Raw genomic sequence first — 16,800 nt, forward strand, 5'->3', positions numbered from 1 at the left:
GCCAGGAAAGGGATGTTGTAAACATGGTGTGTTGTGTCCTTCATTTTCCCCCCTCCCCATTCTCTCTGCCCTGTCGTGTAGGTCCACATGAAGGACGTGATGTCAGCCCTGTGGGTGTCAGGGTTAGACTCCAGCTACTTACGGGAACAGATGCTGAACGAACCGCTGGTACGAGAAATCGTCAAGGAATGCAGCAACATACCGCTGAGCCAGCCGCAGCAGGGGGAGGCCATGCTGGCCAACTTCAAGCCGCGCGGCTACTCTGAGTGCATCGTGACCGTTGGCGGAGAAGAAAGAGTGTGAGTATTGGACGTGAATCGTTCAGCAGTCGTGCGAGGGGAGAGCTCTTTCCACGTAAGCAGGAATTCATAGTATTTTTTGGGTATCAGAGCATAATAGCAATAGATTTTTTAAAACGTTTTAAGCATTCTTTAGAGCAATAAAACTAGTCATAGTTATTATAAGCAGAACTATATAAGGCCCATTAACTGCTAATCAATTATTTATTTCCTTAGTTCACGGAAGCCAACAGCAGCGATGCGATGTATGTGCCCTCTTTATGACCCCAACAGGCAGCTGTGGATTGAACTGGCCCCTTTAAGCATGCCAAGAATTAACCACGGAGTTCTCTCAGCAGGTACCCTTCTACCGTCAATTTTACTTAAACACGAGGTCAAGTAATAGGTAATTTCAGGCTTGTACAGAATGACGCAAAACCTTTTAGAGATTTGATTTTAATTTTAAGAGATAATTTTATTATCTCTGTGATGACATCTTCTGGCTAGCTCTAGCCTTCCAGACTCTGTCGGGACGGGGTGTCTTTGGTCAGCCTGTATGTTCCCGAATCTTTCATACCTGGCTGTTTTTAGGAATTTTAGTGGAGGAGCTGTTTTACTTGATGACGTGACTGATACAAGAGCAGCCCTCAGGGACTCTTCCCACTGTGACCTACGCGGCCACACCCGCAACAGAATCCCTTTGAGCCGCCACAGTCCCGTCTTTGAAGTTCATGCCATTCAGAATCCTAGTAACTATATGAAAAGTAAAGCTGTTGCATCAAAGCAGGCGTTTCACGTGAGACTCTAGAAAATAGTACTTTCATTAGCAAAGGCTTAAAGTTATTTTACAACAGAGTATCTTTCACTGACCTTTGCAAGTTTAAAAACAGCTCCACGTCATTCAAAGCTCTCACTTGAGGCGATGGAAAGGTTGTCCTTGCTGCCTTCTGACTGTTTGCTGCCTTTCTCTCCACCTGGGTCTGCCTGCTTGGGTTCACCCACAGGTGCCACTGGGATAAATTCCAGCTACTTCCAGCTGTCTTCGTGGAATCCACCTTATTTTACAGTCTCTGCTTGCCCGCTAACATGGCTTTAACGGTTTTGAAAGCTACCCCAGATTATGGAAATGGCTAAAGCTAAACTATAGTACAGAAGGGGAATCATTTTGTGGGTTCCAGGATTATTGAAGTTAATTGTTAGTAACAAGCAGCGGGAGGCAATGATGTAGCCAACAGGGTGTGGGTCTGATTTCCCTCTTCTGTCTTCTCACAATCAGCTTCCTCACATTTTCTTCCCATCGGATGTACGTATATCCATGATTTTCACACACGCACACCTACCACAGCGGCTCCAGTGTCGCGCATTTTCCAAGATTTCCTAGAGAGGTTGGTGCTTCAGAAACATTGAACAGTGAGGATGGGGTTGTGTCCATCTGTAGTGAGTGCGGCTGTGACGTGACCGAGTGGTTCCTGTTTGTCCAGCCTGTACTGCGTTTCCTCTTTTCCTTCCCGCATCCCCTCTTTTTTTCTTTAACTGATGGTCTTTTTTTTTTTTTTTTTTTTGGGTTATTTACCTTTTTCCCTCTCTTCCAGGTTAGAAGTTATAGTCTTTGTCTATATTCCTTTGAAAGTCATCAAAGAAACCATAAGCTGTATTCTTAAGTTATCAAAACCTAAGTGCATTTCTGCTGTGTTGTAGTATTAAAATGACTACTTATGAATATTTATATATAAACATGTTTTATTCACCTATGTTTTATATATGTATCTGTGGAGTGTCTGTTTAGATTTACGTGCCTATCTACTACTTTCTTTAGATAAAGACCTTCCATCGGATTAGTTTTCTTCTCAAACCTTCCATCTAGGATTAGTTTTCTTCTCTCTGAAGTTCTTCCTTTTGAATCTCCTTTAATGTGGGTCTGCAGGGAGCAAACACTTGGATCTGTTTGTCTAAAAATATCATTATTTTGACTTCATTCCTAAAGGATACTTGTGCTGGGTATAGAATTTTAGGACATCTTAACTCTATGGCTTGGCCTTTCCTCAAATGTGGAAAATTCTTACTCATTTTTGTGTCTTTAAATATTGCCTCTGTTTCCTTGTCCTCCCTCTTCCTGCTTTTTTTTGGATGTCAGATTAAACATGGCTACGCCTTTTTGCTCTGTCCTCACCCCCCTGCCTTCATTTTGTTTTGTTTTCCATAGTTTTGTCTCTCCATGTGTTGCCCTCTTTGTGATTTCTTTTGATTTACCCTCCATGTAATGAATTCTGTCCTTAACACCAACAGATCTACCATTAAACCCACCTACTGGATTTTTTTAACGTAGTTTTTTTTTTCCAAGAACTTTTCTTTAAATCTTTTAAAAATCTGCTGGGTCACTTTTGTAGTCCTCTTTTTCCAAGAGTTATCTTAAAATTTGTCTTTTAGTTTTTAAACATAGTAATAAGCATTGCCATTTTATTGGCTTTGTGATGAGTCCAGTATTTGAAATTTGAAGTCTCTGCTAGTCTGCTTCCTATTGTCTTCTGTTGCTGGTTCTACTTCATAGTCTGCTTTCTGTGTCCTAGTATCTTTGGGTAGGTGCTGATCATTTTATTAAAAAGTATTTATAGGACTAACTTGATGCTTTAGAATTTTAGAATATTCCGATCTAAAGATTAGATAAAGGTTCTTTCTTCCATACAAGTTTTACATTTGTTTCTTCCAGTTGCCTATAAACACTACCGATTTGGAATTACTGTAAATCAAATTCAAATCTTGAGATCTTCCAGATAAGCAAGGAGATTTAAATCTGGGTTCTGGCTCTGGATGAACTTGGGAGAGGCTCTCCTGCCAGAAGCCACACATCCTATGGCCCTAGGGTTTTGATTTCATGCCTTCAAAGCCATTACAAGATAGGTTGGAAATTTCCCAGATTGGTAAATGCTTTCAGAGCAAAATGGTTTCCATGGTTGGTTACCTCTCCAGCTCCCACTTTTCTCTCAAGCCTTGCCATATTGTCCCGTTGGCTTCTTCTCTTTTCAGAAGATTATTTCATTTCACAACTGTTGTGTCCAGGAGTTCAGCTGTTTTGCACAACAGTTGGTATGAATAACCTGATCCCCTGTTACTTGAAACAGGAAGTTCAACAGTGATTTTTAGATCCTGTTTTGGATAGGAAGTGCACCCAGGTGCCCTGGATCTGAGCGCTCTGGGTCTTGAACAAGCAGATGAGGGCTGTAGATCAGAAGCCGTTTGAGAACCCCGGAGGGGAAATAGAATTGATGGAGCCACCTGGTGTCTGCATGGGCGGTGTTGGTCTTGCTCGAATGTGGTAGGGCGGCAGGGACCCTCTCCGATGCTGAGTGCGATAAACTGGTCATAGTGACTCGCAGATGTGGATTAGGCTCCCTCACTAAGGATCGACTGAATTATGACCAAGACCTCACACCCACTGCTATTGTACTTAGCGAAGTAGTCTCCACATACAGTCTCTACAGCTGGGGCATTTATGTTCGGCACAGAGGGGGATGGAGATCAAAGTTTCAGCTTCCCCCTGTGTCTCCTTTGAATTTTGCAGAGGGATTCTTGTTTGTATTTGGGGGCCAAGATGAAAATAAGCAGACCCTGAGCTCAGGAGAAAAATATGACCCAGATGCAAATACATGGACTGCATTGCCACCAATGAATGAGGTAAAAAGTTCTTTTTCATTTGCTTTCATAGTGTGTCTTTCTTCCCTTTAGCGCTTTTGTTTTGCATCTGCAAACGTTTAAGAGGAGAAGCGGCAACCCTGCCACACGCCAACAACCCCCCACTATGCTAGTGCCCGCTGTCCCGCTCCTCCCCGTGCCTGCTGTCGCTCCATCCGACCTCCTCATGGTTTCTCCAACCTGCACACGCTCTTGCTTTGGGACCTTTCCCAGATGCCTTTGCACTTCGCTCCGTTTCCGTCCGTTTCCGCACAGCACTCTCCTAGGAGACCTTCCGTCCAACTCCATAGCTCTCCCCACACTTCCCGTTTTCTTTCTCTTCACACGATGCAGCACCTTCTCACCTACTGGTTTTGTTTTTTTTTTTTTTTTAATTTTTAAGTTTATTTTTGACAGAGTGAGAAGGAAAGGGGAAGAGAGAGAGGGAGACAGAAAATTTGAAGCAGGCTCCAGGCTCTGAACTATCAGCACAGATCCTGACCTGGGGCTCAAACTCACACACTGAGATCATGACCCAAGCTAAAGTCAGACATTTAACTGACTGAGCCACCCCAGTGCTCCCCCACTGGCTATTTTTTTATTATTCACACAAACTCCTTGGCGGCCAGGGTTTTTGTCTTTGTGCTGAGGGCCCTATCTTCAGTGCTACGACAATGCTGGGCATGGGGGACAGCTAAGGAAATATTTGCTGACAAACGAGTGTGAGGTACCTCAGGCTCCTGTCATTCCAGATGGCCTGAGCGCGAGTCTGGCCTCCCCAGGCCTCTCCCAGCCTCAGGCAGTGCTGTTGCCATGGCCCTTTCTTGTCCTTCACATACCAACTTGGAAACACTTAACTATAGCCCATTGCTGAACACATGTAATTTTATTGACCCAGAAGGTACTGTTATTGTGAGCTGTGGTAAGTGAAAAATAACAATTCTACCAGTGAATTTATCATGCAGGTAATTCCCATGTTCAGAATCACTCCGGGATGTGAGTTCTCTGTTGTGGCAGAAGAGTGAGCCGCTAGGGAAGTCACAAATATCTGAGAGACATGACCTTGAGCCTGGAACCCTGGAATATCATGATATCTGTAATTTGTATTAAATGTGTGGCTACCGGTTTGGCAGCCGGCCTTCTGTATGCAGAGATCTTTGATGTCTTTTCAGCCACGGCATAATTTTGGAATTGTGGAGATAGATGGAATGCTGTACATTTTAGGAGGAGAGGACGGAGAAAAAGAGCTGATTTCCATGGAGTGCTACGACATTTATTCTAAAACCTGGACAAAGCAACCTGACCTGACCATGGTTAGAAAGGTAAGGATCATGTCTTGTGGTTACAAATTGGGTTTTGGAGTTAGCGTTTCTTCGTTTCGCACACGCTCCCTTGAGTATGATCGACGGTGTTAAAAGAATCAGTGTTGGAGTCTTGCGTCGCTGTTGGTGGCTCTCCTCCGTTATCATCCGCCATCTGCCAGGATAGGAGACGGAGAGTGTGCACTCACCCTGACGGGGGCTCTGCAGTGTCCACACCCGTGCTTGCCAAATGCATCGTGCGGGCGCTCACCCAGGAAGCCCCCAGGTCTTCTAACCTGTTTGCTCAGTCGCTGCGCAGGCCCCAGGAGAAGCGGTCTGCAGGCAAGAACGGCCCTCGCATACTGAGTAGAGTGAAAACACGGCTCCTGTTAGCTGCTGAGGGCACGGCTGTCTTGTTTCTGTTCCCTGGCAGGGGTTGGAGGGAGTCTTGGTCCCCCCAGACCTTCGTGCAATCCCCCGGGTCTTTACAACTCCAGTGCTGGGTCCCCTCTTTCTGTGCCTGCTCAACTCCAGGAACTAAGTGACATCTTGCTCGATGGAATCTAAATCCTGGATCTTCAAAGAGTGATGGAAGAATAGAGAGCCTGGAAAGCCCCTTTAAAAATTAGGGTTGGGGCACCTGGGTGGCTCAGTCAGTTAAGCATCTGCATGGACCCAAGCTCTGCGTGGACAGTACAGAGCCTGCTTGGGATTCTCTCTCTGCCTCTCCCCTGCTTTTGCGCACACACGCTCACTGTCTCTCTCTCTCTCTCAATCAATAAACTTTAAAAAATTAGGGTATTTATATATTTCACTTAGTGTAATAGTATTAAATGGAGTGAACAAACAATATGTGTGCTTCCTCTTCTTCTCGTTCTTAAAATCCTGTGTTCGTGATGTTGGAAAGCACCATAGTTTCACTATTAGAAATCACATCCTTTCCCAGATACCCTACAGTGCTCTCTAGACTAAAGGTAGCATTTGTCTAACTTGAATAATCAGTCTTGCCTCCCCTCTGTTACTTTCTCCTTTCAGATTGGCTGCTATGCAGCTATGAAAAAGAAAATCTATGCCATGGGCGGAGGATCATATGGGAAACTCTTCGAATCCGTGGAATGTTATGACCCAAGGACCCAGCAGTGGACTGCTATTTGTCCACTAAAGGAGAGAAGGTATGAGAGCGTGGATATGGACTTTGTGAATCTCCCTTTCTTTCAAATGAACCTTTCACTTGACTTGGCATTTAGTTTCTATAAAAATAAATGAGGGACACCTGGGTGGCTCAGTCGGTTAAGCCTCTGATTTCCAGTCAGGTCATGATCCTGCACTTCATGAGTTTCAGCCCCACGTCGGGCTATGTGTTAACAGTGTGGAGCCTGCTTCAGATCCTCTGTCTCTGTCTCTCTCTGCACCCCGCTTCTCAAAAATAAACATTTTTTTAAAGTAAATGAATAATCCATTTCCTAAAAAGGAAGACCCACATATTCATGAAATCCTGAATGTCATGGTGTTAAAACAAACATAAGAGGAGTTAGGGAATCCATTTACAACCAGGGGCTGTAAATCCAATAGCTGATATGCTCTGTGTGTCCCTTCAGATTTGGAGCTGTGGCCTGTGGAGTTGCCATGGAGCTCTACGTATTTGGAGGAGTCAGAAGTCGTGAAGACATCCAGGGGAGTGAGATGGTCACTTGCAAGTCTGAATTCTACCATGATGAGTTTAAGAGGTAATTATAAGCGGTTCCACATAACTTCTGCAACTTTTCCTTTATGCTTTCAAAGTCATGTCTTAGATTTGTTTACTTTTGTTTTCAAGTTACTTTACTGCATTATCTCATCTATTTAGGACATATGCCTAATGCCCACTAGATATTTAGTCAGTGACTTAAGAAGTATCTGTAACTTAAAACCATTGAATAGTGTTTGTGAAGTCTATATCAGACCTTGACCCTTGGTTGCTTAAACCCATTCGTTGGCTTGCTATAGCTTTTAAAGTTTAAACTCCTTAACCTAGCATACGTGGACTTTTGTGATATGGCCTTTGTTTATTCTTTCTGCTACTGTTCAACACAGATGCTTTACTTGAGTCATGCTGAGCAACATTTTCCCCCAAAAACACGTTATGATTATCTCAGCTCTGTGCTTTTGTACTATTCCTTTTGCCTAAAATTTCCCTTCCATTATTTATCCAGTTAATATAGCCTCTTCCAAAACTGTGCTTAATGAGCTGCTGCCTAGAGAAAGCTTCTCACACCTCCCAGTCCGATTTCGGTTCCTCAGTCTGTGAGGCTGTGACATTTGATGCCCGTGTCTTGGATTGTAATCATTAACCATAAGGTTCTTAAGGGCAGGATTCATCTCAGCCAGCTCTGGGTCCTCGCTTCAGCAGTGCACCTGACCTGTGTTGGCCGCTCAGTGAAAGGTTGATTCCGCGGATGAAGTGTGGTGTCACAGAGTCTTCAGACATCTGATAGGTCATCACACGTGTCCTGTAGGGTAGGCAGCCCCTACCCACCTCCTCGCCTTCTCTCCTCTCACACGTCTTACTGTGATAGCCACTAACCAGGACTGTTTCGTTCCAGTCCTAGAGGCAAATGGTCATGGGGAGATTCATCGTGTTACAGTGTTTCAATCGTGTTACCAGAAGGGGGTGCTATAATGCAACGTTTAATTTCTTAATGTTTCAGATTAGCGCAAACAGGGGCAGTTTCCAAGGCTTTAGGGCTACAAATCAGTGTTATTTAACTTTTAATGTAGTTTATATCAAGATATTTGCATAGCCTTCTTCTGTTCCTTCGATTACAGGGATAAACAGTTTTAGGAAAATTTATTAGACAAAGTATGAGAGTAGTTGAGAGAATGTCTGTTATGGTTTTGGGGTGGGGGGGGCAGAATTTCAAAGACATTCTACATTTCTCTTGATACATTACTGTGAGGGCTGACTGTCCAAGGTATAAAGCGCTGTGTTAATTCCTGCCCAAGTGAATCTCAAGACCGTCTGCTCAACTTCACTTATAAGCAGTGGTCAGTGTGTTTGGTTTCTGCTAAAATATTGCCACGCACCTTTTTCGTAATGACTGAGTTACTGTTTCGGCAGCGTGAGCTATAGGCTGCCGTTCTCCTGCTGGGGTAATCAAGGCTACTGATGTCTCCCTCTTTCCTGTCCCTGTTTGTTTATAGGACTTCAGTCTGGCTGCACAGTTTCTCAGTCCATCCTTGAAATGCTATAAATCACCGAACCTTTATATTTCTATCAAGCTCTTTCATATTTATAGTTGATAAGCTTTAAATGTAAGTGTATTGCTTGCTTTCAGTTCGTTAAGTATTAAACATGAGTATGGCTCCTTCCTTGCTACTTAAAAGCACTTCCAAATAAATTCAGGGATCCATTAATTTCCTTATTTCTAAGGTGTCCAAATATTTATTTATTTTGAGAGGGAAACAGAGAGAGAGAGAGCAAGCACGTGTGCACAAGGAGGGGAGGGGCAGAGAGAGAGGGAGAGAGGGAATCCAAATTAGGCTCCACACTGTTAGTGCAGAGCCCAATGCAGGGCTGGAACTCACAAACCATGAGATCGTGATCTGAGGGGAAATCAAGAGTCAGACACTTAACTGACTGAGCCACCCAGGCATCCCTGTCCATTGTTAGTTTTTAAAGTAAGCTCCAGGCCCCATGTGGGGCTTGAACTCAAGACCTTGAGATCAGGAGTGACATGCTCTACCAACTGAGCCAGCCAGGCACCCGCCAGTGTTAGTTTTTAAATAGTAGAATGAGGAAAGCTGAATTCCTCTTGTCAGTATAATGTCTAAAATTCTTACTTGTTATGTACATAACACTGAGTGCCATGTATTAACTCATCCATAACTCATTCAGTCTTCAAAAAGCAAGGCTCTGAGTATTGGTGCTCCTTTTATTCCAATTTTACACTGAAACACAGAGAGTTTAAGTAATATGCCCAAAGACACACAGGTCACAAGCGGCTGGAATTTGAACTCGGGCACTCTGGCCCCACAGTCCACCTTCGCAGCCACCACACCATATGGCCTTAAAAACACAGGCTTTCCCGTAAATCCTTACAGGAAGAAACTTACATATAGCAGTAGTTTATTTCTCAAAAGAGCAGATGTTTCCAAGTATGTTATATTTGCATACCGTGGAAACTGTTGCCAGATGAGCAATCTGTATTAGACTGGAGAACATTTATTGTGTTTAAGTAATCTCTTGTCTTTCCTGTCTTTGTTCCCTATTTTTAGGTTAAAACTTTCCTGGAAAAATGCCATATCTTATTTTCTGTGTTTCTGACTAAAAACAAAACTGTCTGAAGGAGAGCAAAGAAATTTCCCTAAGTCATGCCACGTTGTAGTAGCCACTTTGTGAATCCAGAACGACAGGCATCCCCTGTTCCCGCGCCCGGTGTTGCGGCTCCCTCACCAATCCCCCCACCCCCCACCCCCAGTTCTCCACACCCAGAAAAGCTCGTCTTCGATTCTCTCTTGTGCTTCACGTCTCATCCGTCGCCAAGTCTTGTCCCCTTCTTTTATGCTCTGGAATATTTTCCACATCACTCGCCTTCATTTCTCTGCTCCTGCCCCACTGTGCTCTCGTGCACAGTGTCATTAGCCTTCTAGCCAGGTTTCCTGCACTTTGTCCCTATTTGTGTTTTTGAAAGATGAATCTGACTTTGGTCATTTCATTCTCCCACTGGAAGTTCTCGGTGTTTCCCCACTGCTTACTGAACAGAGATGGTAGAGTGTACCCTCCCACCTGGGTTCTCTGCTCTCTGAGGTTAAGAGAAATGTTCAGCCTTTTCTAGTCTCTTCCTTCCCCTGCCCTGCACTCCCGCCCCCTTCTGTATGCATCCCGTGTTTGACGACCTCCCCGCGTGTGCTCAGCCCGGATGCCCCCTTTTCATTTCTATAGACCTGTCATGGTGGCTGTTGACGTCACGACCGGTCAGTTTCACGTTTGGGTCCCTGAATGTATCATTTAGCAGGCATACTTGACAGCCGTACCTGACAGCCGGCAGAATCCCCATGTTGGTTCTCTGACCCTCGGGTTGGGGGCCGTTGTGGTAGGAAGGGCTAAGTGGAAGTCCACTCACTGTAACGTTCCTTCCCTACAAGGCAGAAAACCAGAAGCAGTTCTACGTCCTTGAATAATTACAGAAATTAGTGCCACCATCAAAGACTTGAAAATGCAAGAGTGGCGCTACCTCTCACATCCCCACTTAATTCACTTGGAAAAAGTAGAAAAGGCAGGTGGATTTTGGATAATAACTGTGTGTCTCATAAACATAATCAGACGGTTACACGGATCTCAGATTTAGTCCCAGATGTAGTATTTTTATGCGGATGTTATGTCCTTATGCAACACAGTCCCTGGCCTTGGCATGTGGCTGCTGACCTAGCTGCACTTTTTCTTCGTCCCAGTTTGCAAGGACCCCGAGAAGCAGTTGGCCTGGCACTGCCTGGCCTCGGGGCCACGCCAGTCCTCCTGTCTGCCCCGTTAGTCCAGGAAGATTTCGACCCTCTTGGTGTCCCTTTAAAACACCGTGTTGGTCTGCCCCATCGGCATCACGCTGTTTGCATCGGATGGTGAGGCAGTAGCAGGTGCCACGGCCGCCTTTGTAAGACGCGGGGGGATGAACTACACTCCTGACCACGTGAGTTTCAGTCATTGTCCCGTCGGGGCAGAAACCACACCAGGCACCTGGGCAGGGAAAATGTACTTGGCTCGTCAGTAACTAGTAAGAGATGGTTCACTGCGAACGGGTGAAAGAGAGCTCTGAGGAGCGCAGAAATAGCTCGTTTGGGAAGTGCAGCCTCTGCTCCCTTTAGGGCTGAGGGAAGTACCCTAAGAAAGAGCATATTGGGAAGGGGCCTCCCCGCCCCGCAGGGGTGTGCTGTGCCCACCGCAGGCGGGACGCTGGGGTGCGGGGGGCAGAGCTGGTGGGCAGGAAGCCGCCTGCTGGGGGCAGAGGACCGTGCTGAGGGCAGACACCCCTGGGTCCCCTGCACACTGCAGACAGCAGCGCGCGGGAGGAGGGAGAGACGGACACCAGACCCAGAAAACCCCAGAAAGAAGCCCTTTCCCCTACCTGGCCTTGTGATCCCTCCGACGCCCCCTATTGGCAAAGCCTAACACTGAGTTCATCTCTTCAAGGCCGTTCACTTTCTCCCCTGTGTTTTGCTGTCATCTATACTATTTCCTTCTTTTGACTGACTTTGGGTTTATTTTGCTCTTTCCTTTCCCAACTTCTTCAGGTAGAACTTTAGATTTCTTCATTTCTTTGCCAAAAGCTCCGATCTTAGAAGCACGTTTCCCTTTCTCTCTTGAGCATAGTTACACCAGCCACGTTCAAGTCCCCGCCTGATAGATCATCCCAGCATCTCGGTCATGTCAGAGTTGGTGTCTGTTTATGGTTTGTTCCCTTGAGAATGGGTTCTCCTTTCCCTGGCTCTTCGCCCGTAGGGCACTTCCAGGCTGCGTCCTGGACATGGTGAATGGTACGTTGTTGGGGCCCCGAGGCCCCTTCTGGTGCTTTCAGAGCACTGTGCTGACCGTCTTAGCAGTTGTGCACCTAGTAGGACTCCATGGAGGCTGTAACACCTGCTGCACACGGCCACTCAAGCCCCTCTTCAGTTCTGGAAGCCCACCCCAGGGTCAAGTACTCACAGGCTCGAGGCGAGTATGTGCACAGGAACTGAGGCATCCTTCTCCACCTCTCTTTCAAGGCCTCCACGCACTCTGATGCTCTGCCCTCATTCCAGGGGCCGCGAAGACGGCAAGGTTTCCTGTAGGGCCATCAGCCCTTCCGAGCCGCCAGCGCCAAGCTGCCTTCAGCCCAAACCACCGGAGTACGAGCAACTCACTCCCTGGGGCTGTGTGCTCCACCTTTGCCTCTGTCCCCAAATCTGCCTGGATTTGCTCAGTCTCCAGAGCTCTTGGGCAGGGGTCTTTTGTCTCTTGCCCAGAGCTTATAGCAGCTGCTTCTCACAGGAGGATCAGCTTGTTAAGAGCATCCTACTCCCTCCTGGAGCAGACGCCTCTCTAAAGCTCCCTCTGCCTTTCTCCTCTCCAGTAGCTTGCCTGTTGCTCTCTCGTCCTCACCGTCTCTCCTCGCCTGACCTTCCCTCCCATCCTGCTCTCGGAAGCTCGCTGCTACAAGCCGGGCAGTCTTCCAAAGTCCCCTTCACAGGGACATTGCTCATAAGATAGAGGCCACATCCCTGCAGCCTCAAGTCCTCATAAGACCATATTTGAGAACATTGTAACTAAAGACGTACTACTGCTTTGTCCATTACAAAAATGGCTTACTCCTGGACGGCTGCTTTGTGTGGGCCGCTGTGCCGAGCACTTTACACTGGGCACTTCATTTCATGCCCACAAGTCATTGGATGTTAGTGGTGGTGTTTGGTATCTGCGTTTGACAGATGACGGTTAGTTAAATTGTCCAAGGTCAACAAGGTGATAGATGGCAGAGAAGGAAAGGCAAAACCACATGCTTTGATGTCTGTTTTATTTTTTTTTTAATGTTTATTTTGGGGGGAATAGGGAAAGAGAGAGGGAGACAGGATCCAAAGCAGGCTCTGGGCTGTCAGCACAGAGCCCGATGTGGGGCTCGAACCCACAAACTGTGAGATCATGACCTGAGCTGAAGTCAGATGCTTAACTGAGCCACCCAGGTGCCCCTGTTTTATATCCATTTTATAAGCAGCAGCTAAATGCATGAGGCAGTTACGTTTTTGTATTAGTTTTATTTCATCTGAAGCCTCCACATTATATGAAATAGATCACCTAGGATTATTTTTCTGAAACCCAGGCACTCTGAGTCATTGATCTGCTTTGGACCAAACTTGGTAGATCGTCTACACAGACCAATTTCTTCAGCTTTGTTTAATTATTCCAGGAATTATTAAGGAATAATGTGAGGTTCTCAACTCTACAAAATTCTGCCAAAACATTGTTGTGTTTGACGTGCTTTTCAGTGAATAATCTAGTCACAGATGTTTGGCCGGCAGTGCCAGGTGCCCCTGTGAGGGCACACATGGCCCCGTTCTGGGTCGGCCCCGAGGGGTCGTGTGCCCTGCCACTAGCCTGGGTCCTGGATGTGGGGTGCAGCTGGAGACAAGGCCCGGGGACATTCACTGGCTTCACTTGATTCAGAACCTGGAAAGAATCAAAATGTCAGAGTTTCATTAATTATGTTTATCGCTGAAGACATAAAATGTGAATAAGCCAGTTATTGTAGTTTGACGTTTTCAGACATTTTCTTTCAAAGGCCTTTTCAGGTCCCCACTTTTACTTTTCAGCGAGAGCTCTTAGATTTTTCCCTTTCCCTGTTTCCTAGAGACATTTTGGAGGCGGAGGCCAAACTGTATCCCTAGTCCCAGCAAACTGCTGGGTACCAGTCTGCATTCAGGTATAAGATGAGTCAAATGTTGCGTGAAGGTATTCAGAATATGGCAGCTTTATGTTAGCCTTGCTTCGGAGTGCTTACGTGATCGCAGATTGTTGTGACAGATCATTTTGCTTCTGTGCTTCTTAGAATTCCAAATATGGAAGCTGCTACTTTATAACAATCTGGGAAGGGTACATTGAAAGGAAAGTGCTGTTCTTCGTGAAACAATTTCACATTTGACTTTAACTCAGAGAAGCACTGGATCTGAGCTCCGGTAGCCGCTATCTTCCTGGACCCTTGATAGCACAGAATTGGAGATAAAACAATAACGTCAAGACAGCATATGCCCCAGTAACGAGAGTAGGCCTGGACGTGGGCGGTTCTTAAGGGTTTAGATACATTCCCAGGGTCTGACACAGGTCTACTACACCCAGCCTGTGTCTTTAGCTGTTAAAGGAAAATTGTTAGGTCCAATTACCTTAAGTGAACACTATTAAATAGCAGAATCTACGGTCGGTGGTGGTGTGGTGCTCAAACAAATGAAAAAACAAAATGCTTTTATTTTGGAATAATTTTACACTGATAGGAAAGTTACAAAAATAGAGCCATGCACCCAGCGTCTCCTCATGTTAACATCTTACATCTCCATGGTATGGATATCAAAACCAGGATATTTATGTTGGTGTGGTATTATTAAGTAAACTATGGTCTTTATTTGAATTTCACCAGCTCGTCCCCTAAATCTCTCTTTTCCCTTTGCTCTGGAATCCCACATGGGGTCTGATAACGTACTCAGGTGTGTTTCTCTAATCTTTTTGCATCTGTGATGGTTCCTTGGTCTTTCCCTGACTTTGATGACTCGTGATATTCTTTTGGTTGTTGTTGTTACTTTTATTTTATTTTATTTATTTTTTTTTTACAAATAGTTTATTGTCAAGTTGGTTTCCATATAACACCCAGTGCTCATCCCCACAAGTGCCCTCCTCCATGCCCATCACCCCCATTCCCTTCCCCCCACCCCCATCAGTCTTCAGTTGTTCTCAGCATTCAAGAGTCTCTCATGGTTTGCCTCTCTCTCTCTCCCCCACTCTTCCCCCCCTTCTCCCCCATGGTCCTCCGTTAAGTTCCTTCTAATCCTCCTATACGTGCAAACATATGATATTTGTCCTTCTCTGCCTGACCTATTTCACTCAGCATAATACCCTCAAGATCCATCCACGTTGCTACACGTGGCCAGATTTCATTGTTTCTCATTGCCATGTAGTATTCCATCATATAGATAAACCACATCTTCTTGATCCATTCGTCCGTTGATGGACACTTAGGCTCTTTCCATGTTTTGGCTATTGTTGAGAGTGCTGCTATGAACATTGGGGTCCATGTGCCCCTGTGCATCAGCAGTCCTGTATCTCTTGGGTAAATTCCTAGCAGTGCTATTGCTGTGATCCGTGATATTCTTGAAGATAATTGGTCATTATTTTAATAGGATGTCTTTTAATTTGCGTTTGATGATTTCTCAGGATTAAGCTGAGGTTACGCATTTTTGGCGGGGACACCGCACAAAACGTGCCTTACTCTGTGAGTTATAAATGCAGCACTATCATCATTTATTTTGTGGCTCAGCTGGTCCAGCTTTGGCCATTGGGAATGGCTTCCCATCAGCTCTGTGTCCTCTGGACACACCCCATCCTTTCAGCACTTCCTGTCTGGCACGCAACGTGCCCCAGGCTCATCTCGTGTTTCCTGTCTCAGCTGGGGAATCAGCCACTTCTTTTTGGAGCCCTGGATCCTTTTAGTAGCTGTTAAATTGATTTTCAGCAGAAGTGCCAAGGCAATTTAGCAGGGAAAGAAACGTCTTTTCAGCAAATAGTACTGGATCAACTAGATATCTGTATGGAAGGAAAATGAATGTCTACCTAATACCATTCTGAGAATTCAGCTTGAAATGTACTGTAAGACCAGAGTGTCAAAGCTGAAACCATGAAGTCTCCAGAAGAGAGCATCGGTAGAAGACCTGTACAGCCTTGGAATAGGCAGGAATTTCCTAGAAGGACATCAAAAGCATGACCTTTAAAAAAAAGAAAGAAAGAAAAGAACAAATTGTAGTTCATCAAAATTAAAAACTAGTCTTCAAAAGATTCCATAAGGAAAATGAAAAGATAATCCACAAGCCAGGGAAAATATTCGTGATCTACATATATCTAACAAAGGACTTGTATCCCCAACACACAAAGATCTTAACGATTCAAGAGCAAGATAGAAAACCCGGTGTTAAGAATGAGCGGATCTTGGAGCAGACATTTCACCAAAGAAGACAGATAAAATGGCCAGTGAGCTCACACAGAGACACCCAACTTCCTTCTGTTCCGGGAAGCCCACCCCACTAACATGGCCAAGATCAGAAAGCCCGACATTCCCAAGAATAGGCAGCACTGCCCAGCAGTTGGGGTTCTCAGGTGTTGCTCACTGGGATGAGAACGGCACAGCACGTTGGAAGACGGTGTGGCACTTCCTTATCAGGTGGAATATACCTTTAGCCGTATAGCCAGTTCCATGACGCAGTATCCACAAAGATTTACACTCCAGGGTCCAAAACTGCTTTATTCACCAGAGCAAACACCGGAAACCACCCAAATGAACATGAGCAAGGGAATGCATAAGCAAATTCGGGTACATCCATACAATGGAAAACCACTTAAAATAGTAAGAAACGAATTATGGGTAGAAGCCACAGTGTAACAAATCTCAGGAACATTGTGCTGAGCAAAAGAAGCAGATTGAAAAGTGCATACTCTTTGTGTTTCAAAATAAGGGCAAAACGCAGTGTCCATAGTGACAGGTGACAGTAAGGAAACGGGGAAGCGGGTTGAGCTGAGCTGGCGCAAGGCCCTGCGCTCTGGACACATCAACCACGTTTTGCCATCTTCTCAGACCTTGTCCTCTTGACTTCCCTAGTTTTGTCTGTCTGTTCGTTTTCAGGTGGATCTACCTTAATGACCAGAACTTATGCATCCCCGCCAGTTCCTCTTTTGTTTATGGAGCCGTCCCCATCGGAGCCAGTATCTACGTTATCGGAGATCTCGACACAGGTAAGCGCAGTAGAGTGATTGTGCTGGAGCTGTTTCTGGCGAGTCCAAGGCGTGCTGTGTC

The 16,800-nt window shown here is 45.5% G+C and overlaps 1 protein-coding gene across 1 annotated transcript in view; it reads left to right on the forward strand.

Moving 5' to 3' along the window:
- Positions 1-16,800, forward strand: part of GAN (gigaxonin) — a 63,029-nt gene that overhangs the window by 32,791 nt on the left and 13,438 nt on the right. The window contains exons 4-10 of the mRNA XM_077754061.1: positions 82-299; positions 516-637; positions 3,838-3,950; positions 5,120-5,269; positions 6,284-6,420; positions 6,847-6,975; positions 16,630-16,739. Of these exons, the coding sequence (XP_077610187.1) occupies positions 82-299; positions 516-637; positions 3,838-3,950; positions 5,120-5,269; positions 6,284-6,420; positions 6,847-6,975; positions 16,630-16,739 (979 nt within the window). The remainder of the gene's footprint in view (positions 1-81; positions 300-515; positions 638-3,837; positions 3,951-5,119; positions 5,270-6,283; positions 6,421-6,846; positions 6,976-16,629; positions 16,740-16,800) is intronic.

The sequence above is a fragment of the Crocuta crocuta genome, unplaced genomic scaffold (genome assembly GCF_008692635.1).
Source record: "Crocuta crocuta isolate KB4526 unplaced genomic scaffold, BGI_CrCroc_1.0 scaffold61, whole genome shotgun sequence".
In the NCBI taxonomy this organism is placed as follows: Eukaryota; Metazoa; Chordata; class Mammalia; order Carnivora; family Hyaenidae; genus Crocuta; species Crocuta crocuta.